This window comes from Cebidichthys violaceus, unplaced genomic scaffold (assembly GCF_023349555.1).
Source record: "Cebidichthys violaceus isolate CVI_PGR_0920_01 unplaced genomic scaffold, fCebVio1.0.p SCAF_7, whole genome shotgun sequence".
Classification (NCBI taxonomy): Eukaryota; Metazoa; Chordata; class Actinopteri; order Perciformes; family Stichaeidae; genus Cebidichthys; species Cebidichthys violaceus.
In genome coordinates, this window is record NW_027176927.1 from 10,792,021 (window position 1) to 10,809,805 (window position 17,785).

Below are 17,785 nucleotides of genomic sequence, written 5' to 3' on the forward strand. Positions count from 1 at the left end.
TCGCTCACAGCCACATTCAAAGTACACTTACTATGTCAGACATGTGACGATGCTGACTGGCAGTATCTAGACAAACCCAGAGGACAGTGGTTTGACGCCTGTGACAGTCTGAGTTTACTATCACGCTGTAATCAGTGCAGTTTAATGGATGCTTTGATTTAGCTCTCAGCAACAGTATCTGTTACTGTCAGTGCATCCCTCTACATGACTCATCAAATGTGCAAATTGGATCAATGAGTGATCTGATGACACACAATCAAATTCACTCGGGTCTCAGATTTAGGAGCCTGTCTCAGCAGCTATTGGATTTTAACAATCACCAACTACGTTTACATCCAGTCCAGTTAGAATAAAGATCAAGCAAGAGACAAATGGTAGCTAACATTTTATTCCAAAACTGATTACATCTTGAAAGAACAATCCTTTAGCCGATTATAAAAAAGGCAAGCTGAAGAGAATTCTAAAAAGCAGACTTCCAGTCATGAGTATCTTTAAAGTTCTAAGATGATGAAATATTGGATGGCTCTGGTTTGCTTATGGTTTAATGATTCACATGTTTTGGTATCCAGAGATCTCCTGAAGGATTTCAGCTGCGAGTGGAATCACATCGACTGGACCCCTGAGACAGAGAAAAGCATGTTGTACACCATCAGTCATGTCATTTACCTCGAGACAAACAATGAAATCAATGCTACACTGACTTTGTAATGACGTTTTTCAACATACAATACTACGACTTTTTTATTTATTTCTTCGACATACCATTACTATTTTCTGACTTTTTGACATACTATACTATGACTTATGTATGACTTGTTTTCAACATATTCTACTACGATTATTTTATGACTTTTTTAACATAATATAAGTGACTTTTTTCGCCATACTAACTATACTATGACCTTTTTATGACACTTTTCGACACGCTATCGTATGACTTTTTTGACATACTATTTGTTTAAACATTTTTGTTTATTGACAGGATTCTGTATTACAGTTGCTTGTATTTGTTATTCTTGTTTTTCGCATATCCTGAATAAATAAATAGAAAAAAAGTGAAAGAAAATGGTTCTGTCCACTTATTTATACACACTAAACCCATGAGACCATTTTTCAACATGCTATACTATGACTATTTCATGACTTTTTCGACATGCTATACTATGACATTGAGGATTTGATTTAGGTCGTTTTTGACATGCTTTACTATGACTTTTTATTAAACATACTCTACCATGACTTTTTGGATGTTTTGTCAACATACTATACCGTGACTTTTTATGACATTTTTTTCGACATACTATACTGGCTGTGTTGAGAGTTCATAAGGATGTAGGAAAAGACAACCGTTAACCTCAGATCATCTGACTGCACATTCAGTAAACTACGTAATTATGATGCACAGGTAGTTATTGACATTTGCAGTTGTGAAACTACGCTTCGAAGGTGCACTACAAAAAGCGATGGACTACAAAAAACGATGGACTACAAAAAGCGCCTTCACCACTTAATCCCTTGAGTTCTTACTGCTATATAAACAGCTCCTTCCTTGACATGTACCTTTAGGCGCGGTGTGTGAAGGAGAGATTCCACAGGTCCTTCCTTTCTGCTGCTGTCACAGTTTACAATCAACACTACTCCCAGTAGACATCATACACCGACATTGACTATTTATCCATGTGCAATATCAATATCAATATTTCTTATGTGCAATAATGTGAATTAAATGCCAAGCTTGTTTTTTGTTTTACTGATGCTTCTTATTATTGTACTGTCCACTTTTCTGCTGTAACACTGCAAATGTCTCCGCCGTGGTCAAAATAAAGACTCATCTTATCTTAAACTTACCAGGTTCAAAATATTACTTCATTACCAAGTTTGGAATTGAAATCTTTGACATATGGAGAAGCAGTTGGATATTCTTTACACAACTTTTCGAACATAGTTATTCATGTTGACTATTTATGTTGTTTAAAAAAATGTGTTTACTGACAGAATTCTTTATTACAGTTATGCTTGTATTTGTTATTCTTGTTTTATGCATATCCTAATGAATGAATGGAAAAAAAAGTGGAATAAAATGGTTGTCACTGTCCACGTATTTATACACACGAAACCCATGAGACCATTTTTCAACAAGCTATACTATGACTTATTTCAACATACTATACCGTGACTATTTTATGACTTTTTTGACATATGATACTATGACCTTTTTCAACATACCATACTATTATTATTTTATGACTTTTTTCAACATGTTAGACTGACTTTTTGAGTTTGAGTGTCTTTATTAAGTCACTAAAGACACTATAAATTATTAAAGTTACTACAAATTGAGAAACACTTTTATGAGAAAAACCACAAAGGTGTCTGAGGTGTTGGAGCTTTTTTGGTTGTTGGTGTGTCGCCGGATCTTTTTAATGTAAAAAAATATAGCGTGGCTCAGAAAAGGTTGAAAAACTCTGCACTATATCACTTTTTATGAATAACAGACCATGACTCCTTTCACCTTTATCGACATACTATACTATGTATTTTTTTGGGGGGATTTTTTTTCCTTTTTCAACTTACCTTGTTTGACAACAAACTATACTATAACATACTGTGCCATACTAGGAATTGTAAAGTTTTTTCGACATACTATAGTATGACTTTACTAAGGTTTTTAAAAAAAAATACTATGAGTTTTTGACATCGTAAACAGCAACATTTTTTCCTTACATACTATACTCTGACTTTTTGGACATTTTGTTGACATACTATACTATGATTTTTTTGATAGACTACACTATGACTTTTTCGACATACTAAAGTGTGACCTTTTTAAAATCTTTTTTTGACATACTATACTTTTTCTTTTTTTCCATTTTTTCTACATACTATAGTTTGCATCTTTTCAACATGCTATACCATGAGTTTTGTTTTACTTTTGAGCACCAAAGCAGTCCCTCTCTTCTAATTAATTCAAACATCTAAAGTGCCATCTGAATTCCTGACCATTTATGAACATCAGGCCTTTGGCATCTGAAACATGGTTTAATCCTGTTACCTGACCTACAGAAAACCCACAGTGACCCAGTGTGCATGTAAACTACACTGGTGACTCTATCTCAGTAAAATCTCAGTTTCAAATTATAAATTCGAGGCAACCAGTGGATGCAGAATTAATCCTCTTTTTATGAATTCATCTGTCTGTCGGACCAATTTCAAAATGAAAAGTAACTATGATTTATTAAATAAGGAGCCAGAGAGTGTTTAGGTCTCTTGTTATACCAGCTAAGAGGTAGCTGTTGTCATAAATTAAAAAGAAGAAGGGGAGATTGAAGTCAATGAATCTACCAAAGACTTGTTGTTCTTCTATCAGCATAACTACTTAGATAAGCCTGGTGGCTTAATGAATGGGCCTGCTGTGAATGACAATGATACTGGGAAGCAGGCCTCAGGTTAGGGAAGGATTAGGGGTGATGTGGAGGGCAAACTGCTAAAGACATATTGTTAGGGGAACCTTGCTTTGGAAATGATTATATCAAAAAAAGATATTTCTAAGTATGGCAGCTGAGGGCTGCGGAGCAGATGTGTTCATGTAGCATACTGCTGAGTGGACTGAATGAATAAAGGTAACTGAGATTCCAGTCTGGTCCTATACTTGTGTTTCTTGTGTTGAGTTGACTTTGGCTGGCTGAAATTCATCACTTTTCTCTCAACATTTAATGTTATTCTTCTACTTTTATTCTTTTATTTAATGAGTTCCTATGTATGTTGACGTTTATGTTGCCATGGAATAGTTTCTATGAAGGCATTGAATAAAAAATGTTGAGCATTCAACACAGTATCACAATGTACAGTGTACTACTTTGTATATAAATCTGTAAATATCAAAATAAAAAGTAACGCTTAATAACTGTAACCAAAATAGAATAATATTGTATACAAACATAACATTATAATATTGTAGCTTGGTAAAAACATCAATCTGCTCAGACCCCAGGCCCAGACACAGGCGTCTGTAATCTAACTCTCCTCTCCTACCCGTCCTCTCTCCCCTCTTCTCTCCCTTCCAGGTGCCTTTGAGGTCAACCTGACAATGAAGCCAGCAGCAGCCCTCCCTTTAGTAGATTAAAACACAATTAACCTAATTAACAGCACTCCCAGAGGCCTCGGAAATCCTTAAAAGTTATGAGTACAGAAAACATAAATTTGATCCATAAAATTTACAAAATTTAGAGTTTAGCGTTACTCATTATATCCCTGTACTTTCACAGTCCTAAACGGACACTAAGAAGCTGCTCGGAGGACAGCGAAAAAATTAAATAATTGGTTTTAGATTATGGTGAATGGATATTACAGAACCGAATTAGCTTCACACTCGGCTTACACCAACACTTGGGGTCCCAGATGGAGCCAAAGAAGTTCAAGCTAAACTTAATGGACGAGGAGGTTCCTCACTCTGTTTTCTTCATCTTAATCGGTTCTTCACAGAAATACAGTAGGCTCGCTGACTGAAAACATAAAATCACCCACCCCTTCCTTACATGTTTGTCTATATTAAAATGAAGAGAAATAAATGCCTGACCATATGATATCATAGTGTTTTTGTTAGCGCGATCAAATAAAGAACAGTTATAAAATGCACATAAGACGTGATCCTGATATTGAGATATTAAATCCTTTTTTTCCTGTATGTTTGCAGATATTAGCGGGCAGCACAACTGACAGCTTCATGTTTGGCTGAAGTCATCATTAAACTTGAGATTAGGTTTTGGACCTCTAGACTTTTCTTCAGCATGGAGAGCTATGAGTGATGCTTCTCCCTCTACACTCGCTCACGCTTGAGATTTTGAAAAGGCATTCCTCAGGTTGCCATGGTAAAGGCTGAATAACATCATTTGGGTTGGGATCTCAGCCCAGACCTTCACTCTCCTTCCCACTCTTCTTCCGTCTCCTCTCTCTGCTCCAACCATCCTCTCATTTAGCCCCCCCCCTTCTCTCTCCTCATAACTTCTTTCATCTCCTGCCCTTTCTCCTAAAACCTCTGCTCCCCTACTTCTACAACTAAACCAGTGGGAGTGTGCCAGTCTCAGCCACTTCAAAGGCTGGAGCTGATCTCCGCTTTCATCTGCCAGAGAGGGAGAGGAGAGAGAGGAGGCGAGGGGAGAGGAGTAGAGAAGTGGGAGAGGGAAGGTACAAGAGAGAGAGAGAGAGAGAGAGAGAGAGAGAGAGAGAGAGAGAGAGAGAGAGAGAGAGAGAAGAGGTGAAAAAGAGAGAAAATGGAGGGGGAGAGAGGAGGAAAAATGGGTATAGAGGGTGACAAAAAGGGAAGAAAAGGGGTGACCAAGGAGAAAAGAGGGGGAGAGGGAGTGGAGAGTGGGAGAGGCCTCTATAGCAGGACAACAATACACCTTTATTATGGATCTGACAGGGCCTGTGTGTGATTGAGAGACAGAGAGTTTGTATATAGAAGGGAGAGAAAGCGACTATTTGTGTGTATTCATTGTGTGTTTGTGAGGGTGTATGCACAAAGAGTGTGTGTTTGTGTGCGTGTGTTTGTGTGTGACAAGTCTGATACATCAAGACATCAAAGGAAGCATGGTCGCTACAGCGACAAACCCCTTGGCTCGAAGGGTGAACACACGTTCGGCCCACATACTCATAAAAGGCAGCCAGATGCAAAGATACATTTGAACACATGAACAGAGACAGAACCAGCCCACATACAATGCATTTGAAAATTGTTGGTATCAGCTATTAGAAGGTTATATTTGTTTTCATGCCTATGTGAAATATTTTATGTGTTAATCTACAACTGATAAATAGGTAGTCCTGTTTCTAGCATAGACGGTCTAAATCTGTACATTTGTGTGATAACAAAGCTCCTTTTTAGATTTGGTCATTTCATTTGGTTTTACAGAGAGTGGAATTTAATGGAGGTGCGTCTGAGATGTCAGATTTAATACAGCCTCCTGCTTTGTAGTGCATTGCACTTAGCTCATCAATAAAAATGAAAGTCACAGATTGTTCATAAATACACCATAATCTCATAAAATGAGGGAGTAAAATATCTTTCAGCTATAAAATTTATTTACCTCTTGAATTCAAAACATGTAGAAATTATATTTTAATGGCATAATATACTGTGAAATTTTAAGACATTTTGTATGACATACTTAATTTTGATCATTTTTTAATGAAATGTTAAATACTATAATAACTATACTATGGATTTTTATGGCAATATTTAATGGATTTTAATGGCATACTATAGTATGAATTTAATGTATTTTTATAACATACTGTACTATGACTATAAAACACATTTTTAATGATTCTTTATTACATGATATACTATTACTTTTTTAACATATTATATTTGGACATTATAAGACATTGTTGTGACATTTTTATAGCATATTATATGACTTTTTATGATATACTATACTATGATTTAATATAAATTTTAACAACATTTTAAATAGCATACTATCCAATAACCTTTATGAAAAACTGAAATATGTTTACTAAATTTTGTATGATGCACTGTGCTATGACTTATGACATTTTTTGCAGATTATACAATAACTTTTTCTTATAATATGCTATACTACGACTTCATATTTTTATGACATACTGTTCTAGTTTTTTAAATAACTTTTCATACCATCATTGTCTAGATTTTTAATGACATTTTAGACGCTACAGCACGAAGCATGTTGAGTTGGGAAATCTTTAATAAATTTGTCCTCTGGGACCTGCAGTATTTCCTGGTTTTCCTTTAATGTCGTGGTTGCTTTTGCACTTTTCCTAAAGTGCCCCAGTTGTCCAGTAAGTCAGTGTGCCTTACTGTCAATGCAAGAGAAGTACACTCTGAGTGTAGTCTGGTTCCAGCGTTTTCATTAACTGTTTGAATCCTATCCCTTCCACAATTTTGATTGGCCTCATGTCTTGAGCAAAAAATGACTCAACAGCATCAGGTATGACTCTCTTTCTGTTTTCCTTAATGGGTTTTTGGAATATTTTTGAAAGGCTGACACTACACTGAATTGCTGGCTGTAATCTATGTGAAGAAGGTGAAGTAGTGGGAAGAGTTGGAAAAATTCGGAATGGGCTTAATTTGTATGAATGTCATTCAAAAGTTGAATATTACGTATATTTTCATCAACTGTTAAGATACAGCTACCTTCTGGAGCTTTTGTTTTGAAAAACTAGGTCTATCCCTAGTTTCCTGTTAACATACAGTGAAAGTTTGGGGCTTTTAGTTGATCAAACAATACTCACCCTGAGCTTCCTGAAAAGAGGCAACTCCATTTACTCAACGAGACTTTTATTTCGAAGGGGTCGGGGTCGGTGGGGATGAGAGAGACAAAATCAAACTTTCTGGTGCCGTTAGGGAGGTTATCCCACAAGAACGGTGTACTGAATGCTAGGCCTCAATTTTAGCCTCCTGTTAAAATAGTCACTCTATGGCGCTTTATTTTTTGAAGGATTGGGGGTGGGTGGGAGAAAGAGGGAATGTCTGATGTCCACATGGAAGGTATTACATAGTGAGGTTATTTTAGGGTCGGCTTCATTCTGAGCCTGCCTTTAACATTCAGTTACTTTATCAGGCTTTTATTGTGAAGGGGTTATGGGGCGGGGAGAAAGACTGAATCAGATTGTAAAATGTCCATAGGGAGGTTATTCTATAGGGAGGTTATTTCATGGTAGGCCTCATTTGTCCGAGAATTTGAGCGTTTTTTTCTGGAAATGTTTGGTGGCAGTTGATATAAGTGCGTATGTGGCAGTTGGTAGGACATTCCCTCATTTTTGAGCTCCTATGGCCAGGTTATAGCAGGCTAAAGAATTTCTTTGAGAAGATTTTAAAGCTCCCCTCCACTCTTACTGTTGGCTCCCCCACTCTAGATCTGAATATTCCATCCAAAACACACACATATGAAAAAGTGAGAAGGGCATGAGTTTTAATGGGAATGGGGTTTCTAGGTGAATGTATAAATGAGTGGATAGCAGTTGAAAAAGCATGAATTAGTGCAAGATTTGAACATTGCTCTATTCATTTGAATGGGGAACATTTCGCAGAAAAACGTTGTGTGTCTTTTTTCATTCATACTTTCAGAAATGTTCATGTCCTAATTGAGCTGAATGTTTTGATGTTAGAATGAAGTTTCTACATTGAAAAATGTGGATGGACTAAGATGACAAAAAATCTTCTGTCTGTCTGTGTCCAACAGAACGTACACACACAGACCTCTACACACAACAAGCAGCACTATCAGTCTGAGAATAAGTAATAACAATTAATACTATCAGTCTGAGAATAAGTAATAACAATTAATGTTGAATAATTAATAATGTCTAAATTGAAGCAGTGTTCCTTATACATTTCTTGTGGTTGAGATTGTATTGATCTTGGTTCTTAGTTTCCATCATCTTTACCAGAAGAAGTTTTGTTTTAAATATATGTACACATTTAATCTCTCAGCTCTTTGTGAGTCATTAAGCTGACACTGTCCTGCCAGAAGCTTGCAGCCTTTCAAATAACTAGGAAAAGGTCAGTTTTGACATGTGTAATCCAGACATGTTCAGACATGCATAAAAATAATAAGATGAAGGAAAGAGCTGGAGGACACACATCTAAATCCACAATGATTTCTTATTGGTATTGGTATCCCTCGATGTACACATACTACTGAAATTAGCGCTTTATATGAACAAATCTAATGAATCTTTTTTTGCCACAATTATAAAAAAATAATATTATTATGTCAATTTTAGATTTATCCAAATTGTCTGTGATATCAGAATAGAATGATGGAAGGAATATTCCATCATACATTGATAAGCTATATGACAGACACAAGCGCATTTAAACAGCAGAAACACGCACCTGTCTGACGTAGTTATGTCCTGCAGCAGACTAATGAGCTCCGCTCCTTCAGGACATTCCAACCAATCAGATCGCTCTGTAGTCTGCACCTGGAGAAAGAGGGAGATGGGAAGAACAAAGTGAGTGAGAAAGACTAATGCCTGATATATACTGCTGCGGCTGTGTGCCTTGGCATTTGGTGCGGGCACCTCTCGCCCATGCTGGGCATACTTAGTACTGCAATGGATTCTGTGTAGCATGTTCAGACCCTCAGTTCTCAAATCCTTTGTCAGTGACTTAATAGTTCCATATAAGTTTGTCCCAACACAATTCCATGGCTGGAAAAAAGTGATGGCAGAGTTGGATGATGAGGATTAGCTCCTGTGCCACAATTAATAAGAAGGTTGTTAGTTGTAGTTGTAGTAGTGGTAGTAGTACCAGTACCAGTACCAGTACCAGTACCAGTACCAGGATGTGAGGATCCTTTTCCGGAAAACCTCTCCGGGAGCTCTGATCAAATGATGTATAGCGCCTGGTCTACATTGCATGGCGTAAGTGCATTTAGGGAGTGCCCTACTCCACTTTTGCTAGTTAAATGGTGCATAATCAAGGCACATTGTTGCACCAATAATAACAAACCATTGATGATACATTTGCACATTCAAATGTAATTTTCATATTCTTTGTAATCTTTTCACAGCACCACTCAAAATCATCAAAATCATTGAAAACTACATTACAAGAACCACTGGTCTGTGTCAAAATATTTTTTTGCAAGTAACCACGACCAACTACTGAGTGATATCACAATCATTTGTCAATGTACTTTAAAATTTAAATTGATCAGATTCAATCCGTCCAAAATTGGTTGAATTCACACACATGTTCACATGTGCACACACACCCATGTTACATTGGTAAACATATATTTTTTCTTTATTTTTACTTTTATTTTTGCACTCCTTTCTGCTCCTCAGCTCCTGCTCCTAATTTTGTTGCTCCATGAATTTATTGAACGATTCTAATGATGAACTTGTAAACCACTCTGGATACCTAGAGCTCATTCAGCTAAAGAGTATTCCTCTCTCTTTTCTCACCCAATTTCCTTACTGACTCACTTGTGACTTTGTCATCCCTGTGTTTTTATTCCTGTCCCAACATGTCTCCCCACACCTGGGGAGACATGAACCAGGAACCAGGAACACCTGGTTCAGTCTGCTGTGTGAATGCATGTGTCACTTCAAAAAGTGGAATTTACGGTGGTCCAAGTGTAAGCCAAGTTAAGTTTTGAATTAAGATCTGATTTAATAATACGTTGACAGTTTGTTGTGGAACAAAATAAAATATTCCAATAAATAGTAAAACACGTTTGCATATGTCTTTTTAAGTATTGTTCAAGGTGTTTTTGTTAGTGAATATTTGTCAGTGTGTGTGTGTGTGTGTCTGAGTAGGTGGGCATGCATGTGTGTCAGCGTGTTTGGTGAACGAGTTCTCTCTGATCTCCGGTGACATCATCACCTCTGTCTCTGGCGACACAGCATGGGTGTTGCTAGGCAACGGGGTTAGGAGGAGACAAAGAGGCTCCCCTGACTCGCTTACTTTTCTCACAAACACACACACACTTCTCTTTCCCAATCGGGGTGTGGGGACATTTATGTGTGCCAGCCAGCCAGCCAATAAACACAGACACACACAGCTACTGATCATATTTCTCCATTCCTGCTCTCCACCACATTATGCCCTCTCCTCCCCCTTATCCTCCTCTCTCCCCATCTATCCCTGACCAACACCCTGAATCTATGACACTGAACTCAAAGTCAGATGAGAAGCACATAGACAGAAAGACAAGACACAGAGAGACGGTAGACTACAGACAGACAGACCTCAAGAGAAAAAAGGGTCTGGAGCACAATGATTGATTTGTGCAAACACAATCTTGCTAAATTAAAGGCTGAAAGACTATCAGTGTGTTCCCGTCCCTATTTCACCCGTAGAAGTTTGCTGTCCTCGTAATGTGAGACACATGATTCAGCTGCATACTGCTGGAAGATATCGTGTGTGTATGTGATTAAGACAGAGAGAGCTACAGACAGAGAGAGAGAGAGTGTGACCATTGAGAAAGGATTGTTTTATCATTTGGCTCTGCCCACTTTTGGCCAACTGAAGGATTGATTGATGGATGATGGATCAACGTATTTCATGTTTACGGTCCTAACATGTAAAAGGTTTGAATAATTGGACATAATATGCTCTGACATTTTGTGTAAATTGTGCATACATTTTAACTCAGCGTTGAGATATTTCGGCCTCCAGAGATGAGAGACGAAGAAGCTTCTGCACATGAGTGGGATTAATAAGCAGTGTAAGGAGGAACACAGGACAACATCGACAACACCCTGTCTGGTCTGAAGGATCTGGGTTTGTCATGCAGTAAGTAAACACAATACTACACACTAAAAACATTATTTCTGCACGACACGTCAATGTCAGTATAGTAGTGTGTGAAAGGGGCTTGAGAAACACATGCATTGTGCATAAACATGAAGGGATCAATCCCTGAACACAATACATTCTGTATTGTCAGAGGTAGACAACTAAATTTAAAAAATGAAAAATCTAACTTAATAAATAACAAATGCTTATTTCTCTGACAACTTTCATTTAATTAGCATTCCCCTTTTAGTCCTTCCAAGTTGTGTGAGGTGAAAAAAAAGACAAGTTGAAATTTTCACAAATTCAGACCGATTCATTCCCCCTCTCTCCTCCTTTGCAGTTTCCAAGCTATTAGCAGGATCTTTGATTGAGATTAACAGAGCCCTGAAATCAATGAAAGATAATTAAAAAAGCCTTTGTTGAAGGGCAGGCACTAAAAGTGAGAGAGAATGTGTGAGTCATTGTGTGATGGTATATCTATGAAAAGGTGTGTGTTGTGGATATTGAATGTCTATGGCATTTGAAAAACTCAACTCAGAAAACAATTTTGAAATGTTTTAGCAACTGGACTCTAAAGGGGGAAAAGTAAAAGGTGGGGAAAGAACATTGAAACGCTACTCTGAGGTAACTTAACTATTTAAATCTTCAAAATGAACTAATGTGCAATGAGTCGAATGACTAAATGTGCAGAATGGTAGATTGGCATTTTTCGGAGCAAATAAATTAGTTCTACCTCTAACACTGAGCTGCTCAGTGACTCATCCACTCACTAGCAACGAGGAAATGGCTTTTCTTAAGAGGAGTTTTTACAAGAGGACAGACACAAAAAGAGAGAGAGGTTAGTCTGCGGGCTTGTGTGTGACAGAGGATGTGTGTGGGTGGTTCAGGTGGCTGGAACTAATTAGTGAGAAGAATAAAAAAATACTCACAAGCAAACTCTCTCTCTTCAACACACACACACACACACACACACACACACACACACACACACACACACACACACACACACACACACACCAACAAATGTAAAGTAGCTTCTAGGCAAAGCCTTTAGTCAGGTCATAAGATCTCAGGGTGACAGTTGACCTTGTGTCCCGCATGCACTATTTAATGACCCTACGGCCAAGCCAAAAAATTAAGAATGCATTTTACATAATTCATAGGGGTCGGAAGAAAATCAGCCAATTTTTCACATTGCTATTTTTAAGATCAATTTTCACTGGACTGCCCTCACCAACCCTGCCTCTCTTTTACTCGTCACTGTATTTGTGTGCGTGTCTATAACAGCAAGAAACTGCCATTTGATTAATGTTAGCTGTAGCTGCTCAGTTTTCTCCCTGTAACCACATGGAACTAATACTGTATAATTGTATTTTGGGGAATAGAAGCTTCACTAAATCTCAAATCTGCTTTACACTATCTTACGAGTCAGCCATCTTTGGCTTGTATTACAAATCATTTTGACTATCAGACAAAATTGGACAGACATTCAAACAGAGAGAGACAGGCAGATACAAACCGACACTTTCTCTCCGTCTCCGTCTTGCTCCCTCTGTCAGTCTAGTTCTAGTGAAACTACACTGCACTGCACAGCAGAATTGTGTGTGTGTGTGTGCGTGTGTGTGCGACTCTGCACTGAGTCTGTTCTCATGACTACAATATTTTCATTCTGCAGAGGCTAAACAGTTAATATTTCAATACACATAATACAAACAAACACAGGGATAGTCAAACATGTTTCAGTGCTGTGACATAACCAATAGTGGCACCTGATAAAAAAAATGTCCACACATGCATGGATGTTGGTCTGTTTGTGTCCGTGTGTCTGCATGCCTATATGTGCACTGCACTCACCAGTCGTTTGATGATCCTAAGTGTTGTGCGTTGGATTCGGGGGATCTCGATGTGCATGTGTGTGTGCAGCACATGTGAAAAGCTTTGCAAACAGGAAGGCGACAGGCAGTCATAACCCTCTCCTCCATACAGCTGGACCAGTAGGGACAGACACTGAATGGATTCCTCCCAAACCTCCTGGTTTTCAGTGGACAGCTACCAGGAGAGAAAGAAATCTGTTAATAAATGGAGCAATGAAATATCTCCATGCACCAAGTTTCTATTTACGCCACTGTGGTTACTACGGGCCATGGGCTCTCCGTCTTCTTCTAACCATATATAATATATCTGAATTAGAAATGTGAAATTAATTCAAACAATTAAGTCAAATTTTCACACACACAGGTTAGCGTATTAAAGCACACATTCAAGAAATAGAATTTGCCATGAGTTTTAAAGATATTTTCTAGCCTCTGTAATTTTATAATTTGAAAGAATATTTCACACGAACAAGTTATTAACTGTATTTGGCTATTTTAATTTACTTGGAGGCCCCATCAGGTAAATATAAAACAATGCTACGCAGAAGCATTCAGGATCAATGTTCACTCTAACCAATGTGCATCTTTGCAAGATTATTACCAGTAACTGACCCCTTGCTAAATAAATTACTTAATGCAGTAAGTTAATCATGATGGTTTTGCTTCTCCGGGGAACCATCACCTTAACGGGGGGGAGAGGTTTGAGTGCCCTCATGACCCTGAGGGCTATGTTGTCTGGAGCCTAGAGCGCCTGGTAGGGTCTCCCACGGCAAATTGGTCTCAGGCGAAGGGCCAGACTAAGAATGGTTCAAAAACCCCAATGAAAAAGCAAAGGAGATTCGAGGAGACCCTGCCCGGAGGAAGCCCGGGGCCCACGTCTGGAGCCAGGCCCAGTCGGAGGGCCCGACAGCGAGCGCCTGGTGGCTGGGTTTGCCACGGAGCCCGGCTGGGCACTGCCTAAAGCAGCAACGTGGCACCTCCCTCCTCTCCATCCTGTGGGCTCACCACCTGTGGGAGGAACTGCTGGGGTCGGGTGCGCTGCCCCATGGGTGGCAGTGAAGGCCAGGGACCTCAACGGACCAGACGCGGGCGGCAAAGGCTGGCTCTGGGGACGTGGAACGTCACCTCTCTGTGAAGGAAGAAGCCGGAGCTTGTGCGGGAGGTTGAGCGCTACCAGTTAGATCTGTTGGGGCTTACCTTTACGCACTGTTCTGGAACCGTACTCCTGGATAGGGGTAGGACTCTTTTCTTCTCTGGAGTTGCCCAGGCTGAGTGCCGCTGCGTCAGAGTTTACCCCGGTGGACGAGAGGGTCGCCTCCCTACGCCTGCGGGTTATGGGGGGGAAAACTCTGGCTATTGTCTGTGCATATGCACCGAACAACAGTTCAGAGTACTCTACTCTGCCTTCTTGGAGACCCTGACTGGAGTCCTGTATGGGGCTCCAGTAGGGGACTCCATAGTTCTGCTGGGGGATTTCAACGCACACGTGGGCAACGATGGGGATACCTGGAGAGGTGTGATTGGGAGGAACGGCCTCCCTGATCTAAACCCGAGCGGTCGTTTGTTGTTGGACTTCTGTGCTAGTCATGGATTGTCCATAATGAACACCATGTTCAAGCATAAGGATGCTCATAAGTGTACGTGGTACCAGAGCACCCTAGGCTGAAAGTTGATGATCAATTTTGTGATCGTATCATCAAATCTGAGGCCGTATGTTTTGGACACTCGGGTGAAGAGAGGGGCGGAGCTGTCAACTGATCGCCATCTGGTAGTGAGTTGGGGCAGAGGGTGGGGGAAAACTCTGGACAGACCTGGTAAGCCCAAACGGGTAGTGCGGGCAAACTGGGAACGTCTGAAGGAGGCCCCTCTCCGGGAGATCTTCAACTCACACCTCTGGCGGAGCTTTTCTAGCATCCCTGTGGAGGTTGGGGGCATAGAACAGGAATGGACGATGTTCAAAGCTTCTATTGCCAAAGCTACGGCGGTGAGCTGTGGTCTCAAGGTCTTAGGTGCCTCAAGGGGTGGTAACCCTTGAACACTGTAGTGGACACCGGTGGTCAGGGAAGCCGTCCGACTGAAGAAAGAGGCCTTCCGGGATATGTTATCCCGGAGGACTCCTGAGGCAGTTGCAAGGTACCGACAGACCCGAAGGGCTACAGCCGCTGCCGTGAAGGAGGCAAAGCAGCGGGTGTGGGAGGAGTTTGGAGTAGCCATGGAGAAGGACTTTCGGTCGGCACCAAGGTGTTTCTGGAAAACCATCCGGAAGGATGGGACTCTGTTGACTTCAACTGAGGGGGTAATTGGGCGGTGGAAAGAGCACTTTGAGGAACTCCTGAATCCGACTAATACGCCCTATACTGTAGAGGCAGAGCTGGAGGCTGATGGGGGAGCATCATCAATTTCCCTGGTGGAAGTCACTGAGGTAGTCAAACAACTCCAAAGTGGCAAAGCCCCAGGGATTGATGAGATCCGTCCAGAAATGCTGAAGGCACTGGGTGTGGAGGGGCTGTCTTGGATGACACGTCTCTTCAACATTGTGTGGAGGTCTGGGACGGTGCCTAGGGAGTGGCAGACCGGGGTGGTGGTTCCCCTGTTCAAAAAGGGGGACCAGAGGGTGTGTGCCAATTATCGCGGTATCACACTACTCAGCCTCCCTGGTAAAGTCTACTCCAAGGTGCTGGAAAGGAGGGTTCGGGCGATGGAAGAGGAACAATGCGGATACCGTCCTGGCCGTGGAACAACAGACCAGATCTTCACTCTCGCAAGTATCCTAGAGGGGGCATGGGAATACGCCCATCCGGTCTACATATGTTTTGTGGATCTGGAGAAGGTGTATGACTGGGTCCCCCGGGAGATACTGTGGGAGGTGCTGCGGGAATATGGGGTGAGGGGGCCACTTCTGGGGGCCATCCAATCCCTGTACGCCCAAAGCGAGAGCTGTGTCCGGGTTCTCGGCAGTAAGTCAGACTCGTTTCCGGTGAGGGTTGGCCTCCGCCAGGGCTGCGCTTTGTCACCAATCCTGTTTGTGGTATTCATGGACAGGATATCGAGGCGTAGTCGTGGGGAGGAGTGTTTACAGTTTGGTGGGCTGAGGATTGCATCGCTGTTGTTTGCAGATGATATGGTCCTGATGTCTTCATCGGGCTGTGACTTCCAGCACTCACTGGATCGGTTCGCAGCCGAGTGTGAAGCAGTTGGGATGAGGATCAGCACCTCTAAATCTGAGGCCATGGTTCTCAGTAGGAAACCGGTGGATTGCCCACTCTGGGTAGGGAATGAGTCCTTACCCCAAGTGAAGAGGTTCAAGTACCTCGGGGTCTTGTTCGCGAGTGAGGGAACAATGGAACGTGAGATTGGCTGGAGAATCGGAGCAGCTGAGGTGGTATTGCAGTCGCTCTACCGCACCGTTGTGACGAAAAGAGAGCTGAGCCGCAAGGCAAAGCTCTCTATCTACCGGGCAATCTTCGTTCCTACCCTCACCTATGGTCATGCGAACTGGGTCATGACCGAAAGAATTAGATCGCGGGTACAAGCGGCCGAAATGGGTTTCCTCAAGAGGGTGGCTGGCATCTCCCTTAGAGATAGGGTGAAAAGTTCTGTCATCCGTGAGGGACTCGGAGTAGAGCCGCTGCTCCTTTGCGTGGAAAAGGCATCTGGTAAGGATGCCACATGGGCGCCTCCCTAGGGAGGTGTTCCAGGCACGACCAGCTGGGAGGAGACCCCGAGGGAGGCCCAGGACCAGGTGGAGGGACTATATCTCCAAACTGGCCTGGGAGCGCCTCGGGATCCCCCAGTCAGAGTTGGCTGATGTGGCCCGGGAAAGGGAAGTTTGGGGTCCCCTGCTGGAGATGTTGCCCCCGCGACCCGATCCCGGATAAGCGGTTGAAGATGAGATGAGAGATGAGTAAGTTAATCATAATACTTGCCATGCAAGCTTACTCTTCAGAACTGTGTTTATTTAACACAAGCAAGTTTTGCAGTTTTAATGATTTTAATTAGATTCAGGGATTATATTGATGCTGCTGCCCTTTCTATCCCACTAATCTCCCATGGGGCAAAAGGGCTGCCAGAGACCGGGGGTGTGTCAGCTGCCCCCTTAACACTCTCATGCACAGCCACACACACACACACAGACGCACACCCAACACTGAATGTGTCAAGTATAAGTAAAAACCTCTATTGTGTCCCTTGGGACCGCCCCCCCTTTATGTCCTCAACTTCTCAGAATTCACAGGACCCTCTCGCTTTTTCTTTTGCATGGAATCTCTCCATATCTCTACCTTTCCTCACCCTTTGCGTGTGAATCTGATTTCATCCTTCCATCCCTATTTCATTCTTCTACCTTCTTCCTCCAACTCCTGTTATTCATCTAAGTTACTGTTTAGAAATATTTATAAATCATGTTTAATTTTTTCCGTTTTAAGATTGTCGCAGAAGTAAAAGACAAAGACCATCATTCATCAAGCATTTCAATTTCATTGTAACTAATATTAAAATTCTTTGATCATAATTCTGAGATCTTGAGTTCTACAATATTACAATATTCTTTGATATCTAATTCTAAAAGATTGTTTAATCCAGAGGGTTCAGATGTATGAATGGCTACTGCGATAAGATA

The 17,785-nt window shown here is 41.2% G+C and overlaps 1 protein-coding gene across 1 annotated transcript in view; it reads right to left on the bottom strand.

The window, feature by feature from the left end:
- Window positions 1–383: 383 nt before the first annotated feature.
- The window catches only part of ulk4 (unc-51 like kinase 4), a 79,516-nt gene continuing 62,114 nt past the window's right edge, over window positions 384–17,785 (bottom strand). Inside the window, exons 35-37 of the mRNA XM_068736310.1 lie at window positions 13,148–13,342; window positions 8,882–8,970; window positions 384–619 (exon numbers count right to left, since the gene is read on the bottom strand). Of these exons, the coding sequence (XP_068592411.1) occupies window positions 550–619; window positions 8,882–8,970; window positions 13,148–13,342 (354 nt within the window). The 3' untranslated portion in view covers window positions 384–549. The remainder of the gene's footprint in view (window positions 620–8,881; window positions 8,971–13,147; window positions 13,343–17,785) is intronic.